Source organism: Toxotes jaculatrix, chromosome 19 (assembly GCF_017976425.1).
Source record: "Toxotes jaculatrix isolate fToxJac2 chromosome 19, fToxJac2.pri, whole genome shotgun sequence".
In the NCBI taxonomy this organism is placed as follows: domain Eukaryota; kingdom Metazoa; phylum Chordata; class Actinopteri; family Toxotidae; genus Toxotes; species Toxotes jaculatrix.
The window spans coordinates 3,806,660-3,827,043 of NC_054412.1; the positions used below are offsets into that span (position 1 = coordinate 3,806,660).

At 40.5% G+C, this 20,384-nt stretch overlaps 2 protein-coding genes across 3 annotated transcripts in view; one reads left to right on the forward strand and one right to left on the reverse strand.

Annotated features, from left to right (window-relative positions):
* Nucleotides 1-7,128: 7,128 nt before the first annotated feature.
* Nucleotides 7,129-11,257, reverse strand: LOC121199271 (sterile alpha motif domain-containing protein 12-like). Its single transcript, XM_041063792.1, has 5 exons — nt 11,188-11,257; nt 11,015-11,081; nt 8,718-8,874; nt 8,352-8,492; nt 7,129-7,961 (listed from the first exon to the last, which is right to left on the reverse strand). The coding sequence occupies exons 3-5, from the start codon at nt 8,836-8,838 to the stop codon at nt 7,945-7,947; spliced, it is 279 nt and encodes a 92-aa protein (XP_040919726.1). The 5' UTR covers nt 8,839-8,874; nt 11,015-11,081; nt 11,188-11,257; the 3' UTR covers nt 7,129-7,944.
* A 588-nt stretch (nt 11,258-11,845) lies between these two features.
* Nucleotides 11,846-20,384, forward strand: part of scara5 (scavenger receptor class A, member 5 (putative)) — a 57,554-nt gene continuing 49,015 nt past the window's right edge. The window contains exons 1-2 of one of the 2 annotated variants that reach the window (XM_041064470.1): nt 11,846-12,087; nt 16,652-16,773. In XM_041064470.1, coding sequence (XP_040920404.1) covers nt 16,662-16,773 — 112 coding nt within the window. In that variant the 5' untranslated portion in view covers nt 11,846-12,087; nt 16,652-16,661. The remainder of the gene's footprint in view (nt 12,088-16,651; nt 16,774-20,384) is intronic. The other variant, XM_041064471.1, reaches the window with a different exon arrangement.

Below are 20,384 nucleotides of genomic sequence, written 5' to 3' on the forward strand. Positions count from 1 at the left end.
TCACAGCTTCCTCATAAAATATTTTCAGCATTAATGGCTTGTGATGGAAGCTGTAAATTCATGTTAAAATGAAGCGGCCATCTTGAGGTTTTGGCATTTCAATTATCCACAACACCCTGCGCAGTGCACTCTGTCATTCTGTCAACTTTAATGTTTTAATATTCTGTTTTAAAAGCCTGCTCACAAACACACACGCAATTCATACATACAGCGCGAATAGGCGCACACAAGTTTTGATTTATAGTCGAGCTATGCCTCAGTGACTAACCAGAGTAAAATATTAATGTGAAGCCAAATGAATGACATTCTCATACATTTTCAAGCGAGTCTGTGAAGAGGGATAATTTAGAAGGTAATCCATTTGAGGAGCAAGCAGGCATTCAGGAAAGCATGCATCACAACGCTGATGTTGACTGTAATATGTGATTATCTTCAATGACATGACAGAACATCCACTCTACTTACATTTCACATTAATTAAGTATGCGTACACTGAAATTGTAAATATATTATTTAATTCATGTTTTCTTTATCTCATACTCCAAAGCTCCTGTTTTGCATGCTATGTACACATGCTTTAATCTTCAAAAAGTAGGTTTCATACTTATCATGTAGCTGCCAGACGTTTTGTGTTTAAATAATGAACCGCTTGCTCTATTTATGTCTGCTATATATAAGCTGTGATGTATCCTGTTATTTGCTGCTGCCCACAGAAGTCCTGTTAAATTTTCATGTATACATATAACTATATATATATGTCCTTTTTTTTTTTTTTAAAGGAGAACATGTCAATTTAAAACACAGATTTTTTAGGACCACTTTACTGGGAGGCAAAATCCACAGAGAGCACACCAGCAAAGTCACAGTTTGAGTAATAAGTCTACCTTAATTTTAACCTTTTGACCTGACAGACTTATTTTTAGCCACCTTCCAAGATCTATGCACTGGTGAGTCCAAAGTTGTTGTTAGGGGTTGGAATAACGGCCAAACGGAGGTGGCAGAGGTACTCAGGCCTTTTACTTAAGTAAAAACAGCTGTTACACATTTCACCTATTTCCCTCTGAAACGTAGTAAAGTAGTATTTTAGTAAATACACTTAATTATAGTATCCATTACATAGAGTTCATTTATGATATGGTTTTGGATTGGTTTCAGTTATAGATAATACAGCTTGGTTACAACAATATGACCCTAGTTGCATAAACCGTGAAAGGAAACCAGAGGCTCCAGTGTTTGTCACTGATCTCACATATGGAGAAAAACTCTGCATTTATTTATGTGAGTGCATCCATCACAGCTACAGTTTCCTTTGATGGCATTCAGACTGCAAATGCAATTAAAATAAGAGAAGAAGAAAAAGTATTGATCAGTGAACAGAGCAAAGCACTGGCTTGCTGCAGATCCAGAGGACGTGTGCAGACAAAATGAGCACAAACACAATACGTCTACACCCTCAACCCCTCCAACTCTCTTTTAACTAACGTTCACCATAATTGACTTCCTCTTCTCTCATTTCCTCTCTCTCATCCCTCAACTTTCTCTCTTCCACCAAACTTTGCAGAGCATTACAACAAAATCTCATTCACCAAAGATTTCTGCTGCGTATGTTCTGTTCATCTTAGCACTCAGAGGGTGAATACTGTTCATGCACACACTGCTCCTCAAAGCCAGGAAAACAGAACCACATGCATACAGAGGCTGAAAACATAACAAATGAACTGTCCTCCTGTGTTAGTGATACTCCTGCTTCTTCCTCACTTGCCACACTGAGAATTCACAGTGACTAAAAATTACTTGAACACAGAGGAGAAGGAAAAAAACCTATGTGTGCAATGAAAATGCAATTTAGACGATGAAATCTGCCGTCTGCCGCCCTAAGAGCAGAGCTTGCTTCTTCTGTTTGGCCTGTTTGGAGTGGTTAAGAGTCCGTGATGTGAAATCTTCCTGATCAGAGGTTCACCTCTAACTTAAATGCATTCAGTGAGCCGTTCGAGCCATTTCAGTGTTCTTGTTTTTTTTCCCCCACCAGACTTAAAGGCAGCACGAGCCCATCTTTCCCACCTTATTGCTCTCTCTCTCTCCCCTTTTCACTCCATTGCTTCCAATACAGAGAAGATAAATCAAGTGCCATGAGTCCATTGATGTGAGGGGAAATAGATGGGCCATTTGTTGACAAAACTCATTTTCCCACTTCCAGGTAATAAAGTACACTGTGTTGTTGTTTTTTCTTCTTCTTCTTTTTTTCCAGCTGTAGCTGGAGGTTTGCCACATCATCCACCTTCCTTCCTGTGTCACTTGTTAGTCTTGACAAATGGGTGTGTTCGGTAGCAGGAGATCATAGTGATTGGACTAGCACAGACACACACACACACACACATTTACATTCAGTCTGGCCTTGTATGTGAGAGGCACCTGCTGTAGCTGGTGAACAGGTGCACTCTGCTAATAAACTCAGCAGGAGCACTGAATCTGCTTTTATTTAGCTGTCTCTATTATCCGTCTCCCTGTCTCTCTTGCTTCTCTTTCCCCCTGCTTACTCCACAAAACCAGGTGCAAGAGTTCACCAAACACAGAGCCAAAGATTTCCATTACACACTATTTAAGTCAAAAATGTTCAAACTGGCAGAAAATGAAAGATGACACAGATAATTATCCAGAGAAAAGACTGTAAGCAAGCTATTCACACTCATGTGATTAGATTAAATATTTGCATCCATCATTGTCAACACATCAGCGTATGTTTAAAGTGTAGATAAGAAGCATTTTCCTGCACCTCTGGTCTAAATCTCTTTCTCCATCCATACATATCTGTTCTCACCTGGAGGGACAGTTTGCCGGTTACTGCACACTGATCACTGCTGAGATGAAGATTCTCGGGAGGGAAAGGCTTCAGGCTGGTGGATGTCTCTCTTTCTGCTGTAATTTGATTGTAAAGTTGCTCCATGGCAGAAATCCAGTGTGAATGTAGCTGGAAACATTAAATCACTGCGAGGATTTTGAACCCCGGAGCAATAAAACGAAAGATTTTAAGTGTTAATTTGCTCATGAGAATGAATTTACATCAGGAGCATGAAAAGCTAAGATGCATTAAATCTAATGGAGATTTAGCAAATAACTGAGAGCAGGTTCATACAAAGTAGAGTGATGTTGATGTAAAGTGATCCACTTTTTGGTACATTATACCTCAATAAAAGCAACTGTCAATGTCAGTTTTTAAAATTCCTTGCACTTAAAGCATTTAACATCCTCATTAAAGTGAATTTGAGTCCCTACTTTGCTTAAACTTCAGGGCCACAAAACTGTCAAATATAAACTTCACAATTTTAAAAACATATTTAAACTTTTGATAAAAGCACAAATATGTTGTGATGTTTTCCACAGTCAGTAATGAGAAGTGCTCATATGAAGATTGTAGCACAAATGGATTTTTTTTAAATGCAGTCCATCTGGTACAGTGACTAATGACAATTTAGGTTCATTAGCCACTTTCCACAGGCTACACTGAAATAATTTAATATTTTAAGAAATACACTTTGTTAGCTTTCTTGCCAAGAATTAGATGAGAAGACTGATAGAAGAAGATAGAAGTGTAATGTGAGTCTTATCTCCTCCATAATTAGATCTGGTCACCTCCACAGTATCACTCCGGGAGCTGGTAAAAATTCAGTGTTTTTGCTCTAGAACTCTACATCAGGCTTTGACTGCTGCAGGAGATGAAACTTTCTTCTGTAAACTCACTCCGCCACCTACACGTTCTGCATCTTGCCTCAAAAAAATAGGCAGTAAATAAATATATGTTTGAAAGCAGATATTTGTCAGGCGCCGTGTTTCACACTTTGTAGCTCTGCAGATGGCTACCTAAAGACTGGCACAGGCCAGGAGCAATTTTATAAGCAAGCAGAGGCTCGGGGAAAATTTAATAAACGTGATGTGGTGTTTGATTGCTCTCAGGTGACAGTTTCACTCGTAAAATGCTTGCATGCGCAGGCAATCTTGCACATGAGGAAAGATGTATGGATGTATGCACAAATGAGAGCTTAACACACACTTATTGTTCAAATCCACACGTCCACATGCACACAGTGGAGTGTGTGTGTGCCGTGAAGCTGGGTATGGTGTTGTAAACGTTGTTCTGCCAGATCTCAGCAGAGCAGCAGGAAATCAATGTGTCACGTTATTACGCACACGTAACCATTCAAATACAGTCCTTTATGTAGCTGCTTTTTGGAAACTTTTCTCGCAGGGGAATAATACGATGTTATTGCCATTTCATTTTGAGGAGTAGTTAAACTCAACAACTGAAATAAGTAGTCTGCTCTGTGACTGGAGGGATATTTTAGGCAAGACCCTTCTTCGCCGTGCAGTCCACCCTTGAGAGAGATCCCCATATAGGTTTGTGATCCACACAGCTGGTTTGAATTAGAATATCATTATCATGTTTCATCTTGATACATGCAATACAAATCGCCCAGAGGGAGCCTGAAATTGCTGAACACAAAAAACAAATCATGAAACACCAGATCCCTGTAAAGTCCAAGAAAAAAAAAAGCCTTGGATCACAAGATGTGAATGCAATAGACTGCTAAAATTCAACTACGAGCAGAATTAATTTGTAGTTGTGCAGCACCACTCAAACATCTGGACACGATGACATGTTTTTGATCTTTTTGCTTACTGTAGGCCAGACCTACAAGGTTGCACCAACAGATCCTGAGTAAAACCTGACAAACTCATAAAACTACAAAAATGACCATTGCACTATGTATTTGTTCCTCCATCCCTGCTTTTCTTTGAGTTCAGTGGGAGATTGGGAACCACTTAGTGCATTACCTCCACCTACAGTGAGTATACTATCATTTGATATAATGGGTCTGGCTCTCTATAGACTTACTCCACTCATGCTCAGTGTTAGTTGCCCAACCACAGAATCATTGCGATTGGAACATGCAGTGATTTGTTGTTGCACACACTGCTGTTCCTTCACTCAAAAATCATAAACTTTACATCGGAGGAAGCCAAGATGAAAACTTAGCATGAGAAAAGGCATGCGTGCCATGAGATCTGTGTCAGTACGTGAGTCTCACACTCAGTCGGCAGCACTGATTCAGCCAAAATGGTGTAAATGTAATGTCAGCCATGCGAGTATTATGTTAGCTTTGTGGCCTGTCCCGTTAGCTTGCCAGCGGCTCCAGTCCACTAACGTAAGTTGCTTTTTCCTGTTTGCTGAATGCAAATAAATCACTCTCTTAATCCCTGTCAGCACCAGCGGTTTTCACAGAGGTGGAAACAGACTTGATGTTTCAAAGCAAGTTGGATGCCAACAGCCAATTTTCAAGGTGTAACAGAAACATAATGTGACAAATTACTGCTCCCAGGGAGACACAATTACAGCTGATAATGTTAGCTTTTAAATTACAGCTGAATGTGGCTCGGCACTGCTGCAGATTCCTGGCATGGCCTCCTCAACTTTCACATCCCCTCTGAACTCACAGTGAACTCCTCTCTTTTTCCTCCCCTCGTAGTGGCCTGACGCTAACTCATTTTTCTTTCAGAAACTATTGATCTTTCTCTCCCTGGTGCAGAAATGAATAAATCACAACAAAGTGACAAAGAGGCTGCCACGGCTGGTGGATGCTGAGGGGACTGAGGGGGAGGAGGAGGAGGCTCTCAGCTGACTTTCAACTGGCCTGTTAGAAGCGCAGGATGCTTGGTCGCCATCACAGCTGCAGTGCTGGCCTGGTTGGATGGAACAATGGAAAGAGTCATATTTTTCATGGCTGTGCTTGTATGTGGATCTCTCTCCTGGTCTCTCTCTGTCTGAAAGAAAACAGGAGCCAAGTGTAGACGTGAAATAAGTCAGGTCAACCCGTTTCATGGTATAACACTGTGTGAACGGCAGCCCTAAGCTGTCTCAGATTCTCCTCTCAGCCAGATCTGTTTGTGTTTGTCAGTCCATTTAACGGGAACAGGAAAGTGATTATATAAGTAGTTAAGTAAGATTGAAGCAAACATAGCACATACATTCTTTAAATATATACTAAATCCGTATGTTCAGGGCCAGGGTACTGGAACTGAAAAATAAATTAACAGAAAAAAGAAATTATAAGATGCATAGGGTTCACATTTATATACACATGCTTTATGTTTAAAGTAGAGTTATTGGCTGATAAAATAATCTCACTTTTATCAACTGCTCCGTTCAAGGTCAAGAATGAACTTTAAAACTTGATTATAGTGATATGAATATTTAAAACAGATTAAACTGAGCATGCAAAATTGTTTTACTCATGGTTGAAATAGCAATTTGCAAGTTTGCATATTTTATTAAATTAATACATTTGACCTGATATAAAGTCAATATTTTTATAATAAAACCTGCCATTTTAACTTAATTATACAAATGAACATATGCATTCAAGGTCATTTTTTCCTAATATACACCATAACCCCGTGTGGTGTAATTTTCTGAAACATGATATGTCTAGAAATAAACTCAGATTTGCATTTGTGTGTTTAGCGTCAGCCTTTCCATTTCGGCTCTGTTGTCAGGGTCATTGCTGTTTTTCATCATCCCCTTCACTCTATCAGTGAGGTGGATTTACGTTTGTGCTGAGTAAGAGCTTCCCCAGCCACCCCACGCCAAATCAAATGTCACACCATCTCCTGGGGTATTAATCACACACATAAATACGCACAATCGGGCCCAAAAACAGAAGGGGAAAAAAAGAGAGAAAAAGGTCACTTGACAGGAAGTTGAGTATTCTGGAAACATGTAAACTGTAAACATACTCTCGGATTACAGATATACGGCCGATGCCCTGGATGTGATGCAGTTTGATTACATTTTTATTGCATAGTTCATCAACACTACACTTGCTGTAGTCTGCAGTCTACGACATGCTGATCTGGGCTGCAAGCAAGTATGTGTTAATGTTTTCGTTAACGTGACCTTTAGTTTAGAAGTCCTAGATTTTTCACAGTGGTCTATCAGTCACTTTTCCAGCCAGACAAGAACAGAGTTGCAGAGGAGATACTGGATACTGCTCACATGAGAGGCAGGAGGCTGCAGCTGTAAAAGCAGAAAGACGACAAACAAATGACTGATGATTACACTAAAGTAGAACACCTGGAGTCTGAGAGGAGGCTGTCTGCCAAAGAGACAGGAGATTAAAGAAAAAAAAAAAAAAAACTCAGCAGGTGCCAAAGCAGCATTTTTAATTCAGCATACTGTAGCATGGCCATGAAAAAATCTTCAGAAATAGACTTGACCTTTTATGTAACACAAACACAGTGGTATTGGTGCTGCAAGACACACTAAAACTGAACATCATAAATAAAACAAACAGGGAATTCTAGAATAAAGGTATCTGAATATTTTAGGACCCCTTTCATTACGGACGTTCACAAATTCAGTCTTTTGCTGCTAAACAGGATTCACCTTAATCACATCATCAGAAACATATTAAAAAACAGAACAGCATCAACTACTGTCCCGATAATCTGAGATTTGTCAGTCATGCTATTTGGGTGAAAAGGCATTGTCTGTCATCAACAATGCAGTGGAAGCTGTTATTCTTAGTAACAAACAACTGTAAGGGATACTGATGGACTCATAGTCTTTCAGTAGATTCAGTAGATTAAATACAGTATTTTATAATACTACACCGGAAATAACAACCCACTACAGAGAGGAAAAAAAGTCAGAGGCTAATGGACGGTGAGTGTCAGAAAAAGACAGACAAAAACCAATCTCATCCACCTGCGCAGGTCAGATTTCATACAGGAAATAGGTTTCTTTCTCTTCATTCCTCATTGATTCCTCTTTGTTTTCACCTTCTCTCAGTGTTTTCCACCGCTCCCACATTTCTCTGTCCTTCACATGGATGAATGGATGGAAGGGAAATAGAAAAGTGAGCTGCATTTCTTCTGACGATTTATTTCCTGCTAAGGAGAAAAACAGTCTGGAGAGAAGAGAACAAACAAAAGATAAGTCAGTAGCTGGTTTCTCTCGTTGACCGCAAATGCTACGCAACATTTAATTAATGCTGAAGTTTGACTGTTGATGGATTTAGCAACATTTAAATGTGCAGTTTAAACAGTGTGGGGAAGAAACCTGCCAGAAAATAAGTCATTTCCTGTATGTGCATGCACAATTTGCTATGATTTCCTGTGCATATTCCACGGGAATGCAGGACCACATCAACACCAATGAAAACCACCATCAATTTCTCTCTCACTATGCAGAGTTACTTTCTGAGCTCAGAGTTGTCAAACAAACTACTTTTCTATCACTGTTTTATTAGTTTGTGTCTCAGCTACAGCCTGAAGACAAAGTCATTTGGCATTCTCACCAGAGCAGATGTCACTGAGTTCATTGATTTCTTCCTGAACTCTGAGGAGGAGGAGGTCCTGCAAGATTTCCTGCTGCTGCTCCTCAGCTTCCACCCCGAGAAGCTCCAGGTGATGATCCTTTAATCTCAGCAATGCACGGCCTGCAAATTCATTCACAAACAGAGTGTGTGTCGAGTGTAAATCAGGAGCCCTCAAAGTAAACTAAAACCAAAGTACATTCAGGGCTGAATTTCCACATTAACACACGTAGTTTTCTCCCAATCTTAAAATGCTGGCAAAGGTTATCTTTGTGTATGCACCCTCTTTGTGTTATCATCTAACATTTATGCCGATGAAGAAAGCTGAATTTAACGCATCAGTTGCACCTGAAATATCATGTTTAATGATGGCTTTATAGAACATGCTCGTGTGGGTTGGATACTGTTCCTGCACCCACTCCAACACTTCCTCCACCGTCCACGACGACACTCGCTTTGACAGGCCCATCACCCTGCAACCGCAGCAGCAACCATCAGCAGCACCCTGGAAAGACAGAAAAGTTAACAACACAGAAGCCGTGCTATGGAGAGTGGCATCTGAAACTTTGCCTGCTTTAGCCTCGTTAAAATCACTGCGGACACATTAGCTGAGGACACTGTTGTCCATGGTAGATGCTCAAACGTGAGGAAATGTCATATTCTCCTGATATTAAACGCTTTGGATTAAATTTTCTTGTCATGTGGTGTCACCTACTTACTCAGTATAAGCCTATTTTCTGGTGATAAATTCGACAACCTCCTGAACATGACGGCAAATAGCTGAGCGTGGCTGAGGGAGTGCTCTGCAGCAAGATGAAATCAACCGACTCCGACTCTCAGAGGTCAAAAAAGTTCTGCTGTTTTCAAAAAAAAAAAAAAAAAAAACGCTGCTTCTATGCCTCCAGTTCACTTGGCTTTCCTCCCAGCCATATCCTCATGGGCTGCACCACTATAGGGCGAAAACTGTTGATGTGACCTTTTCAGCGGGCCAGTCTACTTATTGGGTTATAAATATAGGAATGTAATTTCCTGTGTTAATTAAGGGAGAAGGCTGATTGGCTGGGGCAGTAACGAGGTCCCAGCAGAGTAACTGGCATACAAAGAGTGAAGACCTTTACACCGGGGCAAAGAGACAGAGGAAACTTCCCTTCAGAGCCAGGGTGAGCTCAGGGTAAAGAAAATCTTACTGTTGTCTAATAACGTTGGTTTTATGCCTGAAGACAGCGTTTCTTAAACCATACGGCTCCCAAACTGAGCCCCCAGTGGGTCTATATCTACAGGGGAATAAAGTGACTGCATATACAGCTTTTTTTATTTGCTCTGAACCATTTCATTTACGTTCACTCTGCCCAGTTACAACAGAACCAGGACTTATAAACAAAAGTAATATGCTGTAACAAGCAGGGTGGAAAATTGGCTGTTGGTACCACTTACAGACTGTGTGGTAGAGTTTTACATCCTGCCACTCACTTACTTTATTGAACTGCAACTTATGTTTAACACTTAATCCAAGCTGATGTGTTTAGATCCACACATTCAACAGCTGCACTGCAAACCTTTACGTGACATTAACATCACTGAAATGCTGCCTGACCCTCAGCCTGATGTCTTCCTCAGCTCCTGCAACACTCCACTTCTCTTAGTATCTGTTCCCTGCTGCCACCTTTGGATTGCACTTTTTACTGTTTTATTGAGCTTCAGGGCAGCAAAGTTGAACTGAATGTACAGGCAGGTCTGTTTGTTTTCTCACCAACTTGATTTCATACACAACAACTGAAACTATATTTTAAGTACAGCGATATGAAGTGGTCACGAAAAGGAAAAACAAATGTTTCTTTACAAAAACCCTTTTTATAAAGCAAATCTCAGCTGGTAAAAGTTGTCTAAATGTGCAACCACTGAATAACTTTACCTGAGTAAACATCAGTCTAAAATTCGCAAAATTATTATTTAAAGGAGAAAATGTCAGCGCGTTAGAGTTCATATGGGACTGTTCTCATGTGATACAATGAGCCAAACTGAACTCCAGTCTTCACACAAGACTTATATTCAGGTTGCAGTCATCCTTCACGCATCCAAAGATGTAATCCTGCCCCCGTGCGGTGCCCTGCAGAAATACAGCATCTCCAGACCGAGTCTTTTGACCAGTAGTATTTATGTGAGAAGTTACTCAAGAGGCCCAACTTTCTAAAACAACTTAAGCTTCGTCGCTAATCAGCTTTTGTCCATTTGTCACGATACAGTCTGGCTTTGATGCACTCTCTCTCCCACGGCAGGAGGTTTAGGCCAATTTCTGTTCACAATTCGAGCAAATGATAAAGCATGAAACTAAACTAATAAGTTATGACAGTGATTCATGGTTTTCCTTGATATTTTATACATTCATCATGCTTCATCTAAAACTTGAATACCCCACAGTCACGCTGTTCAATGCTGTAAAAACTATATGTAAAAACAGTGAAAAAGTGGATAAACTGGTTGTAAATGTTGACATTTTGACTAATTAAGGTATGTCCTCGTAAACGGGCTGTTGCCGATTTGAAGCAGTTAGTCTAAAACATCTTTACAGGGATATAACGTGTGTACATGTGCTTACAAATCGTGCCAAGTTAAAATATCAGAAATTTGAATGGGATTTGGCGTACCGCTTTGCGAACGTCTGAAGACGGGCCCGCCCTGTGGCTTACAGTCACCCAGCGATGTACAGTAACTCTTTAAACAACATTTTAAAAAAACGTAACAGATTATAGGAATCAAAACGCAGTATCGTCTTTGCAAACTTTATGCAGGTTTTTGTTCAATCAGAGGTTGTATCTACCTGGACAAAACAATAATGGCGCCCCTCGTCCGTACCTGTCCTGTCAATGGTGTTGCAAAGGGTACCTTCCTTTTCCGAGCTCCACCCACCACGGCGGCGCGCACTCGACATATCTTCCTTGCGCACTCCCGCTGCACAACTGCCTTATGATGCCTTCAGCACCTGTCAGAAAAATGGCACCTGAATCAAATCAACAAGTCAAAGGTCCATTAAAACATTGTTGATAATGTTTGATGTTTTATTACATCAGGCAAATGTAGCACTGGAATATGTGGAATGTGGTCGTGTTTAGTCTTCTCGACTCGATGGAGGGATTTACAAGGGGTTCATGAAGGCATCATCATCAGGTTATGTCTAAATCAAGGACTAATTCCACCTTTTTCTCCCACTTTTTGATATTACAACCAACTCAAGGCCACCAGTACCTATTCTCTCCCTGCGCTCATGTCTATAAAACAACATAAACTGATGTTACTGCGCTCGGTCCGGTTCATCCAGCAGAGGGCGCATGTGTACAGGCGCAAACCTTCTTCACCTTTCTCCTCAGCTTCTTCCTCTGCTGCTCTGCAGGCAGAGCAAACTTCAGCTGGAGTTTTAGTGATGGTCACATGACGATGTTGTGGGTATATTACTCCAAATGTCTGAGATTGTTCCTCACTCCAAAGCTGCTGACTGTCTCTGCCTCTGCAGCGCTCAGAGTTAATATGCACGGTGCAGGATTTCACTTCGCCTGATGCGTTTGATTCAGCGCAGTTTTAAATGACACTGTGACAGCTGAAGGGCTGAAGGAAGAGAAACCTGGAGCTTCCGCCCCAAGACACAACTTCTTTTTGTGGGAAATTATGAGAAACGTGGAGCTGTGATTTTTTTTTTTTAAATAATCATTTGACAGCTGACAAGGTGAGAGAGAAACACTTTTAAAAAATATATTTATTAAACATTATTTTGGTGTTTTATGTCGTACAGGTTTAACCTAAAATGACAAAGTGCTCAAACTTGTTCCGTAAAATGTTTAAATTCTCTTTTGTCTGTCAAGTGACTGCACCTGTTAAAACCCTTGATTAACTCTTGCCACTTGACATTTGTTCAGCAAATGAAAAAGGCTGCAACGCTGTTAAAGCACCACATGATTTATTGTTGGGTTTATCGTGGGCCGCATTGTGACCTTTTCTGGTAGCAAACTGGGTGACATCTGTCAAATTTTTATTGCAATTGGGTTAAATGGCACTAGTTAAACATCTGATTTACTGCATGGTATTTATTAGAGCGGCGTGCCGTAGTATAAAAGGACAGGAAATGCACATTCAGTGCAACTCATGCGCGGAAAATTGTTGTTTTGTGTTTCCGCGGTCATGGGCGAAGTATCTCTGCCTCTAATTACCCGAGAAAAATGGGTTAATGTTGCACATGGATGACTGAGCAGAAGGATGGTGCTTTCAAGTGCTTTATTTAATTCCCCCCTACTTCCAAGTTCAGAGGTTTTAAACTAAACGTGTGAGCTTTTGTTGGTAAATAATAACATAAAAGACCTTGTTGAATTCTTATTAACCGGATAAATACTCCAATTTAGGCAAGTCAATGAGGCCACGTGTGTCAGACATGAAGTTGAGACTTCTCTGCAAACTTTTGAGACATTTTACTCCGCCAGTATTATGTCCTTACAGGCTACTCTGTTCAGCATTATCGTTAAAACCCCATACTTTCAATAAGTTGTACAGGCAGCTGAGACCACACGCGCTGTTTCCCTCTGACCTCGCGGATAATCGGCTGCTCAGATGGGGGCAAATTTCAGGACGCGACGACGCATGACAAGATAATTGCTTCCTTTCTTGCTGAGTGAATCTCCAGTCTCTCTTTTTCACTCTCTCTCTCTCTCTCTCTCTCTCTGTTCACCAAACTGCCACTCTCTGCCTTTACCTCTGAGTTAACTAAACCCACAGAAGCTGTGTGGAGATGTTGCAGTCTCTCCATAGATTTTACCGTCCAAACTGTTTACAAAGTGTAGATCATAAATCACTAAATAATCAGCAAAGATGTAACACTGTATGTGCCACCAGGGTTATTTGTTTTTCTGATAAGGCTTCAAAATATATTCATGGCAATATGTGCTTTATATTTTCTCCCCATAATGATGATAGAAACTACAGAGGTTGCAGGATTTGATATGAGCTCACTTGGATAAAAACTATGGTTTTTGCTCCCACACACAATACCCTGATAATGTTCATGTTCAAACAATATATGTCATTGTATCTGGACTTTATTGTCAAGTTTATTCTAGTGCTTACTGATACAGCACTTTAAGACCAAGTACCAATACATAAGAGCTATTTCAAGGGGGGTGGTCCGTGATGTGCAAAGTACAATCAACACCCAACAACACTTGACTGTCAAATACTTAAGATGTACAGCCACACTTTGTCTTTAGTGCAGCTTTGATTCTTCTTGGCTCGTTGTCACTCTGGCTCTTGAACTGTTTGTAGTTATTGGATGGCGCTCCAAGCAGGAAAGCCTCCAGTCATTTGAGGGATGAAGAAAGTAGAAACCGACTTCCCGTAAGGGTTCAGTCACATTAAATCTGATTAAAGAGAAAGCCAAAGGGAATCCAGTCCTATGAGTAACAGCTGATATTGTACATTAAAGGCTTCTTTGGTGTTTTAATCAGATGCAAACTCAGATGAATGAAAAAGATAAATTAATGTAGACAGTGTACAGTTTTGTTTTATTTTTTATTGCTTGCTTCTACCAGGTTAGGCATGTGAATATTTGGGCTTGAATATAACAGTACTATAGGCAATGGTTCTCAAAGCCTTTAGTCACTCATGGTTGGTTCTGCTGCTCCTGGTGGATGATCTGGAAATGTAGAGTTCAGTTGTTTTTGTTGTGTTTTGAGTGAACTGGCCCTTTAAATCAGACACATATCATAGACACTCATCTGTGTAACAGCCTTTCTACGTATGGTTTTCTTGCTTGAATTTGTTTTTCTGAATTTCACGTGGTGTTTCTGTTATTTTCACCTTTGTCGTTAAAATGATGAGAGCGCACGGAGGTGACTCTTTGCTTTGTAAAGTGGCGGCTTTGCTTTCCCACCATCTCACCCTCTGCTGGCACTGAGTAACAGAGACCAACTGAGCATGTGATAAAAGAGGGTTATATCCCACCAAACTCGGTGTATTACAAGATAACTCATCTCCTGAATGCACCCACACACTCTGTAGACACAGTCACACACACAAACACGTATGCAGGGGTATAGAGGGTTTAGTAGGGTCTCCTAGCAGCCCTAATGGTTCCTGCCTAGCTTCAGTCTAAATGTCAACCTGACCCCTCTATCCCCTCTGTAATGAGAAAGTCCAGACTGAGCACTTTTTAACGACTTTGTCAAACACTCACAGGTCTGCCGCCGGGGCTTGTGGGAGTTTAACACCCACCAACTCATGACTGCAGCAGATTTAATTTTATCCCTGAGAGATGTCTGTGTCTTACACGGCCTGTCATGAGCCTTATCTATTTGTTCTGTGTTCCTTTTTCACTTTAGTTATGTTTGCTTTGCATCATGTGTGGCGTGGGAAACCCTGTGCAAACTAGAAGAGCAAACGTGCTGGACTCAGGGTAAATAGTACGGCGTTGGCTGCAATGTAATGTGAAAAAGCAGCAAAGGTTGTTCATAAATAGAGCAGCTGATTGCGATTCATTACCAGTTAAATTCTTGACAAATAAAAAGTGGGATTTACTCTGCTTTTAATTTAAAAATTGAGTTATGTGAGAGTTTGTGCGCCAGATCTGCAAACTAACTCAGCAGCGGCTGCACCTGCTGGATGACGTTGTCAACCGTGTGTTTGAGATGGAGGTACTTCTCATGATGATAAGTGACTTCTGAGACACTTTCTTCTCCCAGGAAATGTTTTCATTAGATTTATGTGCCCATTTGGCTTTTGGTTTTGAAAGGAGGACGCACTGGAATCCTGCCATAACTGTATCTGTCAAAGTGCACTTCATTCTTCACCTCTCGTTATTTTTATGTGGTTATATACTTGAGACACATACATCACAGCTGCTTAAGACAAAATTAAAGTTCTGGAGCTACTTTTTGGTTATAAGTATTTTTTATGAGTCAGATGTAAGCACACTGATCCAGGATACTGGGTTTTTGAGGCCAGTACCCACAGCAATATGTGGAAGTTTAAAAAATCATATAACTATGAATTGGCGGACAGTCTTTTGTTTGCTGTGACAATTCCCATCTCCACCTTCCATCTCAAATGATGTGAAGGCAGCATAATACTCCCCTATGGTGCAGGTGTCTGTGCTCACTGATCAGGATTAAAAGCCTAAAAGAACATCTGAAAGAAGTCAACATTTCCATTTGGACAGACAGGCAGGCACTACCATGAGAAATGTTCTCTTTAATGTCACAATATTGTTTGACTGGCCTAATGATGTAGGACTTGGCTCTGTTGATGCATTATTAGAGAAGCCAAAGCAACTTTGACACATTCCTCATGGCCAGTTGGTATGAAAGGTGAATCACTTCTTTCTTGCCCCATGACTGACCTTTCCTCAAAGTGCTATGCCCATTCATTTGGTTAGGTTTTAAAAATATCTTCCCAAAGGGCAAACAGACAGATGGAATGGGGCAAAATCACAAACCCTGTCCAAATCTGTGGGCGGAGGAAACAAATCACATAACACTGGTTTAGAGACAGCCACAATCCTCACACCAGAAGGATTTCCTTCTGTTTGTTTAGCTTGGATCTACATCTTTGTGTGTGTGTGTGTGTGTGTGTGTGTGTGTGTGTGTGTGTGTGTGTGTGTGTGTGTGTGTGTGTGTGTGTGTGTGTGTGTGTGTGTGTGTGTGTGTGTGTGTGTGTGTGTGTGTGTCTATTGCAGCTTTAAAAGTGCAACGCTTTCACAGCTGGTCTGCCTGATTCACAGCACTAGAGGGCAGCAACGGAAGAACACACATACTCACAGATATAACCTTAACAACCACAGACTTATTAATAACCCAACCTGTCACCTAAAACTTATCCTATATTTTATCCCCTATCATATATTATCTCTTTGACCCTAAACCTTTAAGGACTGGCCAAAATGTCCTCACCTGCCAAAGCTGTAGAACAGTATGCTCAGTTATTTTCTCTAGATTTTGTATTTCTTGTTTCTCTTTGTCTGTGTGTGATAATATTATGATGAAAGTTACAGAGGTTGAGAAAAGAGGTTGAGCAAGTTGAGGGGTTGCCAGATTTTCTGACTGACAACTAAAATGTTGAGTGATGTTACTTATGTTCCATATCATACATCAACATGTATTGCCACAAATTTACTGTTTATGTTATTTAATTCAAAATACCAGTGTAGATTGTGATTCAGATTGTGAGATAAAAGTTTTGGGTTGGTTGAGGAGATATGGCAGCGTCTTTTGTAATGTAACAGTGGATCATACTCTATCTTTCCTGTTCAGTCAGGAGGAGATGGAGAACAAGGCCATGTATCTGAGCACATATGAGGAGAGAGACAATGGCTCCATGTATGAAGAGGCCTACGATGGACGCAACTTGTCCAAACTCAACCTGTGCGATGAAGGTAAGAAGGAGGCTGAATTTAATGCTTGCAGTATTTCAAGATTTTTTTCACCCCCATTTTTTCTGTATAGAAAAAGCTTACCACTGTGGTTCATGGTAAATGATGTTCTGTTGCAGCAATGCCTTCCAATAATAATAATAACTAAAAATATTATTTCAAGATTCTTTGATGCACAATGAAGCAAGAATAATGAACCATATTAATTTGCTGTGTGTACATGCAAGCAGAGAAGTCTGTCATGACATAGGCACAGATTTTCACATACTACGGAAGAGAGGGACTTTCTACAGGACTATTTATTCATGTAAACAAACGCCCACGCACACTAATAACCAATACAGACTCAGTCAAGTAGGCCAACACACACATACACACACACAGACACACATGGAGACAATGCTGTCACCATTTGGCTTTCACCCTCCTCTTGCTATGGTCATCTATGAAAGCAAGGAATGTCCAGGAGCAACATCTGTGTGTGTGTGTGTGCGTGTGTGTGTGTGTGTGTGTGTACAGGTGCAGCTGAACGAATCCACAGTTGACCCTGTGGTGCTCTCAGGTTTCAACCCAGGCCTCTGCGAGTTTGGTGGGAAAGACTTAGTGAACATTAACTGGAGAATTTGCTGACATTTTAATGGAAAGCGGACAATGGCCTCACACATCAGAAAGACTGTCCACATCCAACTTTACTAATCCTAGAATATTTTCACACCTCGTTCAATTAGAGAAGATATTCCCAACCACGGAGCAGTTTATTTCATTTGGGTATAGTAGAAACGAGCAAAACAAAGCAGTCAGGAGGTTTCTTTGAGACAGGGTTTTATTTAGAGTGACATCCAACAATAATTCACACAGCTACAGGAGACGGTGTACATTCTCTGGCTAAACACACTGTGAATTATGGGTAAAGAATGAGTTTCATCCTGGAAGAAAAATCAGGGTTTTTGGGTTGTGAACTCTGGCAGCAACACCACTGACATGAGGTGTTTCTGCTCACCACAGTCTTGTGTATAGTAATTATAACAGCACATTACAATTAATCTGACAATAATATGTTAATGTTTAGATATATACACACAGATTAATGCCTTTAAAGTCGTTTTTATTGTTGTATTTGTGGAAAAATAAGTGTACTCACACTTGTAATGTCACCATCACCTGCCAATTACAGAGACAGTGCCTGACTTTTATGGAATATGGTGCTCTAGCCAAGCGCCATGTGTATTTGATTTGGAAAGCTAAAGTTAAAGGAACAATGCTCTGCTCTTGTAAATTCACTAATTTCACTAGAAACAGCCAAATACACAGACCGTGCCAGTAACTGACTCATGCAGGCCCTGTTGGAAATAAACAAACTCAGGATATGTGTCAAAATGGTTCAGATTTTTTGTTGCGCCTCCATGTTTACTAATAAAATAAGCCTCCAAGTTTGCTAATCCTCAACTAATCTGCTTATTAAATTCATTGTCCAAATGGTACAGTATGTTGACAATACCTTCACCAGACAGACATGACTCAGAGAGAACATACAGCAGTGCAATAATGCAATTCCCAAATGTGTTTACATTTACTTGATGAGTGAAAATGGACTCTTCTGTCTTTGATATCAGCTGGAAATGATTAGCAGTGTTACTGAACAGGGTTTTGTCTTCTTATTTTCACTGGGATGTGTGTTTGCTGCTCTGTGGATCACAGAAACAACAATTTCTTTTGTAAAACTGCACACAAAGCTGTGTAAAGGAGTATATTAAAGTACAGTATTAGTAAACCCTCAGCTACCATGCAAGTTTTTAGTGGTGAAACACTAAGTTAATTAATTGATTAGCAAATCGACTGTTTTTCAGGAACATGTTTGTGAGCTTTGAAGCTCAGCATGAGATGAATTTAAGAGGCAGACAAGCTTGCAGTGCCATTTGTGTTCCTATACATTCCTACCATGTGACATGCACACATCTGAGCCAGCTGTGTTTGTCTTACTCTAGTGGAGTGTGTGTACTTCATCATCGAGGGGAAGTGAGTGTGTGTGTGTGTGTGTGCGCGTGTGTGTGTGTGCTCGCATCGGCAACAATCCACCAATGTCCACTGACAGATTGTCACGGTCCAAATGAAACCATGCTGTTGGGAGGCCACGCTGCAAATCAGTGTTTATATTTAAAAATCAGACTCAAGCCGACATCATTCTCGCTCACAGGAAGATAGAATCTCATTATAGCCTCATAACGTCCTAGTGGGTTTAAAATTTATCATAATGTTCATGTCACATGGCCACAGTGATTCCCCGGCGACGCCTGTCAGTTCGTGTTTCACATTCTCTCCTAAGCCATTTTCCTTAACTTAATAAGATATTTAAGTTTGATCCAGCTTTTCCTCTTTCCACCCAGTTCATCTCAGTGCAAACACTTAGTCTTGTGTGATAGCTGGTCCCTAAATGTTTTGACACCGGTGGTACAAGCTTCAGGCTGATTAAATGACATTTGGTGTATTTCTACTTCCTTAGTTTATACTTGACTGTTCAATAAACCCCTCCCTCAGTCCAGTCATGCTGTAGCCTAGCAACCATAACGCGGTTCGGAATGTTTGTCAGGCTTTGGAATCTTCTGAACATTCCGAGGAGCACGGCACTGGTAGCAAATACTCGGTAACCAAAGAGTTTTTAAGGTAACGTCTTTTTTTTTCGTCCGTTCAAAACCAAAACCCAAAGTAAACCGTGCGCTTGTCTGTTCTAATTTAGCTCACTAACATTAGCATGTCTGGCTAACTTTAACCTAGCCCTTTCTTCCAAACCCACAAAAGTTAGCATATCATTAGCTAGGTACTTTATTTTGTGGGATGTGTGGTTATATTGGAAAAGCCCCATGCTGGACTGGTGTGTGGGCTTTGTCCTGCTGTTCAGTGGATTTGAGGGAGGTTTTACCTTTTTAAAAAAGTGAATATATTCTTTAAAATACTAACAATATGGCAGAACTTTTATGTTACTTGTCCCAATATGTTTTTGTACATTATAGTTAGCATGCCAACAGTGTGACATTCGCAAGAAAGAAATAACAGGTTGATTTTATGCACATTTTCCCTTGTAATGCTGTACCTTAAAACCACGGCTAACAATGCTGCTACTTTATTCCACTCTTTCTTATTACTTTCAACATTTTGAAAGTAGTATCTCATTCTTGTTCCAATGACTAAAGAAGGATGTGACTCCAGAGCAACCCTCCAAAATCTCTTCATCCTCTTGACCTGAAGGGAATGTTCCCTCAACATCAACAGCCTAATCCCTGCCTCCTGCCAAGCTATCACACGCACAGTGACACACACACACACAAAAGGAAAAAAACACTTCCATCTTAACAGTCTTGTCAGTTTTATCAAGACTAATTCTCGAACATCTGTTTGACCCTGAGAGTAGTGTTAAGTGGTGACATGAATCATAGTAATGGCTCCACAGAGAGCATCTTCATTTGTGTTTGTAACAGAGCTCACTTGTGTGTGTGAATTCTGTTTTATGAATTTATCCAAGCGTCTTTACATATATGTATATGTGTATATGTGTGTGCTGTAATGTATGTTATTGGCCTTAAGGCAATAATGTCTAAACCATTCCCTATTTAACAATA

What these genes read in the sequence shown, in the direction of transcription:
- LOC121199271 (XM_041063792.1), bottom strand. Translation starts at nt 8,838, where the DNA reads ATGGGCCTGTCAAAGCGAGTGTCGTCGTGGACGGTGGAGGAAGTGTTG. An exon ending in CATTAAACATGATATTTCAG is followed by an intron (nt 8,493 to 8,717) that starts GTGCAACTGATG and finishes ATGAATTTGCAG; the next exon opens with GCCGTGCATTGCTGAGATTA.